The 10959-nt window shown below is 27.6% G+C and overlaps 1 protein-coding gene across 1 annotated transcript; it reads right to left on the reverse strand.

The window, feature by feature from the left end:
- Nucleotides 1–10328: 10328 nt before the first annotated feature.
- On the reverse strand, nucleotides 10329–10721 carry LOC117928312 (transcription factor TCP19-like). The gene has a single exon (XM_034848216.1). It carries the CDS (start codon nucleotides 10719–10721, stop codon nucleotides 10329–10331), a length of 393 nt encoding a protein of 130 aa, XP_034704107.1.
- Between the last annotated feature and the right edge of the window lie 238 nt (nucleotides 10722–10959).

The following is a 10959-nucleotide window of genomic DNA, read 5'->3' on the forward strand; positions in this document are numbered from 1 at the left end:
TCTAAATTACAAAGAACAAAAAACTTCATTAGCATAATATTAGTTATGCATTTAATATTTTTGAAAACATTTTATTTCTTTTTCTTTTTATTAATTTCAATTAAAAAATGAGCAAAAATACTTTTAACAAGTAGCAAACACCCGTCACACTACTATTTTATACATACATTCATACTTACATACATATATAAACTAATTTTATATTTTTATAATATTTGTAATTTATTTTATTTTATATAATAATATCTATTTTATGTTTTTTTAGTATTTAAAAAATATTAAATTTTAATTATATTACTTCATTTTTATTAGAAAGATACATAAATTCATTCTCATTTTTTTTAATTATGTTTAAATGTTGTCCTATTTGCTATTTAAATTATGATATAAAAGAAGTTTAAAAAAATAAACATTATGAACGAGTTCACCCCAATTCAATCTTACAAAACTTAGCTCTGATCATACAACTTAAACAACTCAACTCAACTACAAGTATATCCGAGTCAATTTAAGTCTAACTTTAATATATAAAAATAAGTTGAGTTTGAACTAAGCACCTCATATTTGAGGCTATATTTGGTTAGGTTAGGGCTGAATGTTTTTTTATTCAGGTTTGGTTCAAGTTGATTACCAAGTCAACCTAATTCGTCTAAGATGTAATATTAATTTTAAGGTTTTATTACCTTATTGTGGAATTTGAATTGAAACATTCAAAACTTCTTAATTAAAAAGAAGATGAAACACCTATGAAATTTAGACCTTGGAAAGTTTTGGATTAAGTGGGAAATATTATAAAGGAAAATTATGAAAGGCATTAAAAATCAAGAAAAACAAAAATTAAGCTTAAGTTTAATTATTTTCAGAACCTTAAAAAAATGTATTTGTTTTTTTGTCTATAAAGAGTAAACATTATAAAGTATATAAAATCTAAACAATTTTCATTATTTGTAATTTCTTTTATTTTTTAAGATAATCAAATAAATTTGAACTTCTTTCATTTTTTTTATTTTTTTTAATAGGAATTTCAACTATCTAAACATGGTTTTAACTATGTATTTAATGTTTCAAAATTTCTAACTCTTCAGTGTTGTTCATATTTCTAAAGGAACTTAAAACCTTACAATATGCGCCACACACACACACACACACAAGAATATTAAGAAAAATCTAACACCACCATAAATTGCTTTCCAAACTGAGACGATGGGAAGATCATATTATTCTTTTAAAAAATGATGATATTTTTATAAATAATATCTTCATTAAATTTAATATCATTTTCAATGCAATGACCTATTATTTTCAAGGTAATTACTTGAAGGTGTTATAACATCTACTCATTAAGTAAAAAATTGTGTCCATATTCTACTTTTCCACAACTTTCAATTTCTACGAGACCCACCACTAAACTAAGGAATTAGAAAATTCAAAATTTGGAATCAAAAGTCGTATTCATAGAATAATTCATTTTCTTATGAAACCTGCCAATGAAACATTATATTATAAAAACTATTATTGGAATCTAATGTAGTTTTCACTATTTAACCTCAATTTTTTTTGTTATCTTTGAGTTGTTTTAAAACTCTTCATAGTCCCATGATAGGCCATATATAAATCAATAGGGTTTGGATTAATAAAACTTTTTTCTTCGAACAAGGTTCAAATGAACTCTCAAGTAAGGAGGGTTTTTTTTTTTTTTCTTTGGTATTCCATGGAAAGGCCAATAGTCATAAAGACTTTGGAAAACAAAATTGATATTTTACATCAAGGAACTTATATTGAACAAGTTAATTATATCGTTTATGTATGGAGGTTTGCATTCAATAACCCCATCTATTTATTTTATCTCATCATTGTATCAAAGTGATCCCACTTATAATCTTGTAACCTTTGTTGTACTAGTAATTTCTTCAATACCATTTATTGATGCATTAATACAAAGATAAAAAATAAATTATTAATATGAGGCATGTAGGGTTTTAAATACGGTTTGTCTCACCATATTTACATCTAATGGATAGAAACAATCATTCTACTATTACAACAAACAATATTACAAAAGATTAAAAAAGAAGGTACAACTATTTAATTTAAAATATCTTATATTTCCTTATTCTTAATTTGTATCTATACTTTGAATCACATGTCTTCATTCCTATGGATGTTTTCTACTCTTTCCCATATCACTATCTTTTATAAACTTTACATATTTATCTTCAAGTTACAACTTTTTTCTTTTAATGATCTAAAATATTTATACAAATAAAGAACTTTATTTTTACAAAACGAGATAATAATCTCTATTAAAAAAAAATTAGACACATTAACAGTATAATCATAGTTTTTTTTTTTATTCAAAATATTTATAACTTCTCTCTCTTTTGAAAACAATTCATATGGATAGTTGGTCAAATTTAATTTCAATTTTCAATGCAATGACATCTCACTTTCAAAGTAATTATAAGTTATTATAACATCACCTCACAAGTAAAAAACCATGTCTATATTCCACTTTAATTTCCATATTTTTTATTTTCTTTTAAACCCATGACTAGGCATTGAAATTGGCTCAAAATTTGGAATCCAAAGTCATATTGACAAGACAAATTCTTTTTTATCCTCCAAATCATTGAGACATTGCATTGGGAGAAAAGATTATTGGAATTAAAGTGACATTTACTATTTATCATAGAAATTTTTATCACTCAAAGTTTTTCTCCAGTTTCTTAATTGTAATAAACAAATAGCATATTAGTAGAGATGTAGATGACAACTCATATTGGCTAGTCATGTTTGTGTCATGTCAAAGGTCAAACACTTAACTAAATTATAATTAAACACATAAAGTCAAACACAATTTAATTATTAACTAGATAATACTTATAACTCATTTAGCCCTTGTCATAATTGGATACTATTTAATAATCGAATCGAATTTAATGTTGTATGATGTTATATGGTTAACATCCTAAACTGATATGTTGATGACTCAATTAGGATGTCATTATTAAAAATCAAATTTTAAATGAGTCAAATATTAGTTAAATATGTTAAAGTTATAATTAGGTTAATTGTGATCAATTCCTTGCATATTAGCAATATTCAAAAGCTTAAATTCTCTTTCGAAATCACTTGCTAGAAACAATAGACATTGAGATCGCAGGGAATCATCTATCTATGTCAAGGAGATTAGAGACTTGATCACAACATGACTTCATTTCCCTTTGTTCTGCATATTAAGGCTATATTTAGTTCTCAAGAGTACTAAAATAAGAAAAAAATACAAAGGAAAATGATTTTCTAATGTTTGGTTATATTATGAAAAATATAAAAAACAATTAAATATAATAAAAATTAGTTAAAAACTTATATATTTTAGAATTATTTCATTTCTATATTAAAATAATTAAAAAAAGTTGTAAGTAGTATATAAAAATAATTTATTAACTTTAAATCTATTTTTTATTTATTTTTTGTTTTTTCTTTCTTGCTACTTTTCTCTTTGTTTTCTTTCCCTTGTATTTTCTCTCAAATTTTCTAAGAATCAAGCGTAACCTTAAAGTTATGTTTGATTTCTAGAAAGTTTTCCAATATGGCTTACTGACTAGCATACTTCTAGAGGAGTGAAGTGGAATGCGTAAACTCTTTTCTTTCTCTTGGGACACCCGGAAGAATGTTGCATAAGGTTTGTCATTTGTGCATCTGCCACCGAGGAAACACATGTGGATCCATCTCAAAAAAATTTTCTCAATTAGAGACAACTAATTAACAGTGACATAAAATAACTGCTGCATTTTGATATATGAAGTAAACATTTAAAAAAAATCAACTGAGCTAGCGTTGGTATCTCAACAGTTTCAGTCAACTACATGAATCCCTTTCCAGTAAAGCAAAGGAAATAGATTTGAAGGAGATTATCTCAAACAAGTCAACTTGGGTTTTAGATCTTAATTTATACAAGATACCAAGACTGTTGTAGTATGTGACTCATATTGAGTGAAAGACATATGGAGTAAAAGGGGCAAATGCCGAAGTAGAGCAATGACATTTGTCATTCAAGCTTGTATTTTTATTGTTAAGGGCGAACGATAGGTTGGGGGGTGCAAGGGGCAACGCCCCTTGCGGTTTGGTTTAAGGGTACTTTTGGATTTTCAATATCTGAGAGTTAATATAAATACTCTTTTATGTAACCCTAATTGAGATATAGTAAAAGTCTTCTTCCCTGTTCCCGTGAGCGTAGGCAATCCGTCGAACCACGTTAAATCTATGTGTTTTTTGTTTTTTTCTAATTTCTTCACCAGGAATTGTTGCATGAAGATTAACAAAGACATAATTATTTAAGGGGAAACAAAATGGCAAGTACTCTTCAATGAATCCAATGGATTTGAATTGATCTCACTTGCTTGTAATGATGGCACAAACGAGTACTGAGCAGTATTTTCCACTGGCTTCTCGGATCTCATATGCTTGAATGTGTGCATTGACAACATCTCTAGCATCAACCCACCAGAATGATCTATTGGGAAATGTTTGAGTTCCTACAACAAACAAATTTCAAATATTTCAAATGTTTGCATCAGAACAATTCAGTAGCTTGATATGAAGTATGCAATCGACTTGTTGATATTCTGATGTTTTGTCATTCATTTTCTTGGATATTGTCAAGTGATGTTTTATGGGGTCACAACCTTTCTGATTTCACACCTATGGTAATTTCCCTTCACTTCCTTCAACCCCCACCTTATTTGACATCTTGGATACCTCATGCTTTCTTCTAATAGAATCAGAAGGATTTTTAATTTTTTTTTTTTCAAAATTTGTAATGATTTTCAAGAGTTCTAAATATTAATTTCTCATTTTTAAATTCTATTTAGAAAAACCTTGAGAATGATTTTAGTTTATTTTGGATAATTTTTGGGTTGAAAAATGATTATAAAATTAAATAAGTTTTTTTAATAAATGCTTTGGACATTTTTTTTATTATAATGAGTTAAAAGATATTTAGGTGCTCAATGGACAATTTTCTATCTTTGTTATTTTTAAAAATTGGATATATATAAACCGGTTTAATTATAACTTATAAAACGAAAACATGTTTACTAATTATATTACAAGAAGGTTAGCAATTTTTATTTTTATTTTTAAATAATAAGTAATATCCAATCATTTTCAAGTAATTTTATTTGCCTGAAAATTTTAATAAGAAAAAAAAATTGAAAATTATGGTGGGTAGGTCAATCACGTGGAATAGATGGGCTGCATGTGGGTCAAGTAATTAACCTCACTTGAATTGAATAGAGCAAACACACCCAAGTTTATTCAGACCCTTCAGTCCTCACCTGGCTTTTCTCATTTTTTCTGTTGCTAAAACTCCTTTCATCTTCCCTTGGACCTTTAAAAGATGGCTGAACAAATTTCATTCAGTAATATTGTTGACAATCTTTTGATGAAGTTAGGGTATTTTGTTTTTGCAGAGATGTATGGTTCAAGAGGAGTTTATAAAGCTTAAGGACACACTATCCTCCATCAAACTTGTACTCGTTGATACTGAAGAGGAGCAACAGTAACAACTTGGGTACAGAAGCTTAAAGATGTTTTATGGCATGTTGATGACTTAGCAATGGAGAACTTGTGGAGAAAGAAAGACATGCTGGGGATGCTTTTTAGGTCTGGATGACTCACGGAATGAAAGATATTAGGGAAAGGCTAGATTTCTGAATGCCCCCAAATGAAATCACTGCCAGAAGGGATGCATTCCCTCAACATTCAACAACAACTTGAAATCCATAATTGCCCATACTTTTCAAAAAAGTGCCAAAAGAAAATAGGTGAAGATTGACCAAAGATTTCTCATGTTCCCCAAGTTACTATTGAAAGGAATTGATGGCTAATTCATAAAGTCCAATTGCTCTTCTTATATCAAGCATGCCCTGAACAATATATTTTAGGTTACCTATGCCAAAGTTACTAATATAAAAATAAAACCTCTCTTTCATCAGAATTACTAATTACTGTATGTCATGTTATAGTGCCTTAGGACTATGTTGGTTTGTTTGGGTGTTCTTCCTGAGTGATGCAGTAGGCTTTTAAGTACCTTACTCTAGAAAATCACATTTGGTGAAAGTAACAGGTAGAAGTGCACCTGAAATATTACAACCATTAAGTAATTTATGGAGTAGAACTAATTCATAGTGAGGGTATCGAGTATAAAGAATAAGCACTTCTTCGGAATGAACATTGAACTAAGGTAAAACAGACAATATCCCATTCTTTTCACTTGTTGAGAAAAAATATTTTTAAAAAATAAAGGATATTGAAATAGTTACATTGAAGGGAAAGTGTTATAAAAGAGCATGGGAATGAAAATTTTTGCAGAAGCTAATTAACCATGTTTCAAGGTCTTGAAAATCAAGTAGAGGGACATGGCTATATTATACCAGATACTTTGAATTTTTTTCTTTGTCAAGGCTATTTTACTTCACTTCCCCTTAAACTTCCAAGGCTTGGATTTCCCAATATTAATTCTTTTTACACTTTTTAATTGTTTGGTTGTTTAGTTTATAAGGTATTGAATTGGCATTCAATGAAATAAACATGGATAATATTGTCCTATATATTGGAACAGTTGTCAATATCTTGGTGAATGAAGACAATTATTAATTGACACATCATATCATAAAAATAAGTTACATGTAGCTATCACCAAGTAATTAATTATTTCCTTAAGAGAGTTAGCACAAATAATTCATCTTGAAATATGGTATTAGATGAACGAGTTAGCAAACAAACTTCTAGTGGGATTGTGTAAGGCAAAATGTTATTTCCTTCTTATTTATTATGTTGACTTTTTAGACAACATTGAATATGTAGTATCTAAATCCTATTAAATAGTGTGATAGAGTAATGCATTAAGGCATCAAGTTAATTTATTTTTCTTTAGATTATAGGAATATGCTAAATTTCTAGCTTGGCGCCAATTTTTTTTTTTAAATTAAAAAATTTATGTATTAGTTTACCTATCAAAATGTTGTCTAGGATATATATGTATATAAATTTAGGATGTTTGAAATTGGTGGTAGTCATAAATTTCCCAAATTTGTATATCATGTGGATATATCTTTAATTGAGTTTGTTATGCTTTTAAAATATTAAATTTGCATTTACTTTCATTTGTGGAGTTGTTTTCTAAATTATTGTTTATCCTAATATGTTTTTTTTTTAATTTATATTTTGTAGATTCAGCATACAAAAGTGAGTTGCATTTATATGGTTCTTCCTCGTGCACTTTTCACCAAAATGATGTAAAACTAAATATATAGTAAAAAACTATGAACAACTCAAAGCTTAAGAAGAGTTTGTAAAAGTATGTCGACTTATTTAAGAAAATTCCTATTAAGCTATGTAATCATATTTACTGTATAATTATGGGATACTAAAAGCAAAATACCATAATCGGTATATTTTTTGTAATGATTTAATTAAGTTTTTACTAATGACTTAATTCTTTCTTTATTTTGTATGAAAATTACATGAGAAATTATAATAGCATCAAATATTTTTCAAATATTAAAATTATTGCATTACATATGATGATGCTTCTTTAAAGCATCAAGGTAGAGTAGGAGCTTTTAAAAGTGTCATTATTTAAATGTTGAGAAATAAAAGATGACACTTATTTTGAGTGTCAAGGTTTAGGTTGGTGGATAATGACCCTTCTTTTGAGTGTCAAGTTTATTACTATTTATATAATGACACTTTGATGAGTGTCAAGACTGATTTGAAGGATTTTTCAAGCATCTAATGACACTCAAAAAGGCACCAAGGTATTTAAATGATGATGCTTTTGAGCATCAAGGTTGATAGTTAAAAAAGATGATGCTTCCTAGAAGTGTTAACAAAAGAAGAAATATACTATGATAATCTAGAAGACAATGCTTTAAAGAAGCATCATCTTATACCTTTCTTGATGCTTGAAAGGAGTCATCTTTCCAATTTTTCTTGTACTAATAGAAGTTTGAATATTAACTAGACCTTGAATGAGAATTTGGTTGAAGCTCATTCATGAAGATATATGTACCACATAAGGTTCTCATTTAAAAGAGAAAAAAATTGCATTGTAATACATGTAAGGTAATACTTGCTTTTAGAGGATTTAGCACCATGATTCATGTGATTCAAACTCTTTTACTTGGGTACATATAAGGATATAATATGTAAAGAGAAAAAAAAAAATTGGTTATATATTAACCTTATATTAATACATATTAAGATATATGAACCAAGTGGATAGTCATGTGTATATCCTTATGACCAATTATCAAAAAAATTAAATTTTAAATAACTTCCTACTACCTATTATTTTTCTTGATATTATGGTTATATGGAGTAGATTCAACTTCTTTTTGTCTTCTTTGATAGAAAGAATATCCCAATAGAAAATCAAAGGGATAAAGGGTCTCTAATCTACAAGAAAGTATGTGGTTTTATCCATGGATACAAGGTCCTGGAAAAACTAGTTAAAATTGTTCCAGATAATATATATATATATATATATATATATATATATATATATATATATATATATATTAGAGATGGTAGATTATTTTATAACAAAAGTTCTTTGTCAAATTTGATTGATATGATTGGATGTATGATTTATGGCTTTCATTTATATTTTTGTGTTTCTAAAAATTTGTTCTTGAAGGACACTATCTAGCCAAGAAAGTACTAATCAAACAACATTCCAACACACTAGTTACACTCAATCACCAAAGATCATGTTCCCATTTCTAAAGTCTTCAAATAACAATACTTGGTTCATGGAATAAAGGCTTCAAGATGGGTGGTATTTGTCTATTCTAATATTATATTATTTGGAATTTGAACCTGGAAATATCCTCTATTGAGGACCGGTTTCCAAACCCATTACTATTCCTTCTTTATAAATATTCAATCTACCAAAGGCTCCTTCCTTTTAATTAATGCCTTAATAATTTTTAATGATAATCTATATCTCCTGGCTTGAATTCAATAAAAGTTACAACCACCCACTTGCAACATCAGAACACAAATTATTTGTTTTACTTGAAATATTTTTCTTATTTCATTTTTTCCTATTTTCTACTATTTTTATATGTTATTAAAAAAAATTAAAACAATAAAGTTTATTTGAAAGTTGTTTTTTATGCATTGTTGGAAATTTTAATTCTTTTAATCATTGAAGTTTTATAATTTTTAAGATATTTTTAAGGTTTCCTTTTTCTTCCTTTCTTGTTTACCATTTTGGTTTCCATTATTAATTGATAATAAAGTTGATAACATTTTTCTTATATCAGCTAAATTGTTGTTTTTCGTTTAATTCTTGAAGTGATTTTTTAATACGAAAACATTTTCTATTCACTATTTCTAGGAGGCCATTACTTTTTCTAATGTTAGAATTAATGTAAGATTTTTATTCGATATTTGCTTGTTTTACAATGTGTCAAAAATATCAATTTGGGTCTCTATATATTATACAATGTCATATTTATTGCATATGATTTTTGGTAAATCTAAATCAAGCTTCTCAAATTTTTTTATTTCCTAATTTCCTATTTGATATTCATTTTTTTTTAACAATTTTTTTGCAAAACAATTAAATACAAGTTTTTTTTTTTATATTCAAAAAAAAAAAATATTAAGGAAAGCTATTTGAGATGAAAAAAAAGTTAATGGCTTATTCATTGCACCAAATAGATCATTTGCATTTTAAGAAAATTTTCATTATATAAACAAAATTATGCTTTCAAATCCAAGCCACATTCAGAATATGTGAATTATAATACTGATTTATTGAACAAAAAAAAAAAAAAAAATTGTGTAATGAAATATTCACTATACCAAATGAATTATTTACATTTTAAGAAAAATTGCATTACACAAATATAATTATGTTTTCAATCGAAGCCGCATTAATAATATGCGACTTTTAATGCCGATTTATTAAAAAAAAATTGTGGCAAATTGCACAATAAGCATAAATCAATTTCCAACAATGTTCATCTAATAGTTTAGATAAATTTGAATGCAAAAGAAAATTAATAGTGGAAATATATAGAACTATTCTAATTAAAAAGCGAACATTAATACAATCCAATAGTATAAAAGAACAAAAGGGCATCAAGGCATAATAAGATTCATGAAAAATCATTGAGTTGAAACTAATTAATCTAAATCATTTTCTTTGAGTAGACACTTCTACCAAGCCTTTAGTTTCCTTTAAAACAAATATCACCCACCAAGAACACAAAACTAACACCAAAAGTAGTTCTTATCTTTTGTATTCTCACCTAGTTCTTCTTCTCCCTTGTACTGGTGGCTTTGATGATTGCTGGTTCGACATTCTCCAAAAGCCAACAGATGGTTTGGCCAGCCCACTTGTAGTTGAGCCGTCGTGTGAGCTCAAAGAGTTCATTTGCACATGCATTTGGTAGTCGAATGCTTCGCCCACGTCCCTCCACCTTCACATGTCGATCTGTTGGTTTTTTTGTGGTCGAAACCCTAGGTTTTAGTTTTGTCGCCTTTCTCAAGACCTTTGATTCTTGTTTTGCTCCTAATGGTGCTGCTGGAAGCTCTTCAATTGAATGAATTTTTGTGTTAGTTGGAGTTCCTTCTTCGGTCATAATTTGCGATGGCATACACTTCTCTAGAAGTTGTTCCACAGTAGGAACATCTTCATCCATATCATATAAAAACTCATGAATCATCATTAAGAAAATCAAAAAGAAAAGTTCTTAGCCAATGAAAGACTAAAATATAGAGAAAGAGGAATTGAAATTTTTTATGTAAAACAAGAGTACTAGTCAAAAAAGAAAGAAAACAATAAGCATAGAAATGAATCTAGTTATATTGATTAGCACATCTAACTCTATCTAAATAAGAGAAAGTAGAGAAAGACAACCATATAAATTTAGTAAACAT

Source organism: Vitis riparia, chromosome 13 (genome assembly GCF_004353265.1).
Source record: "Vitis riparia cultivar Riparia Gloire de Montpellier isolate 1030 chromosome 13, EGFV_Vit.rip_1.0, whole genome shotgun sequence".
NCBI classification, from domain to species: Eukaryota; Viridiplantae; Streptophyta; class Magnoliopsida; order Vitales; family Vitaceae; genus Vitis; species Vitis riparia.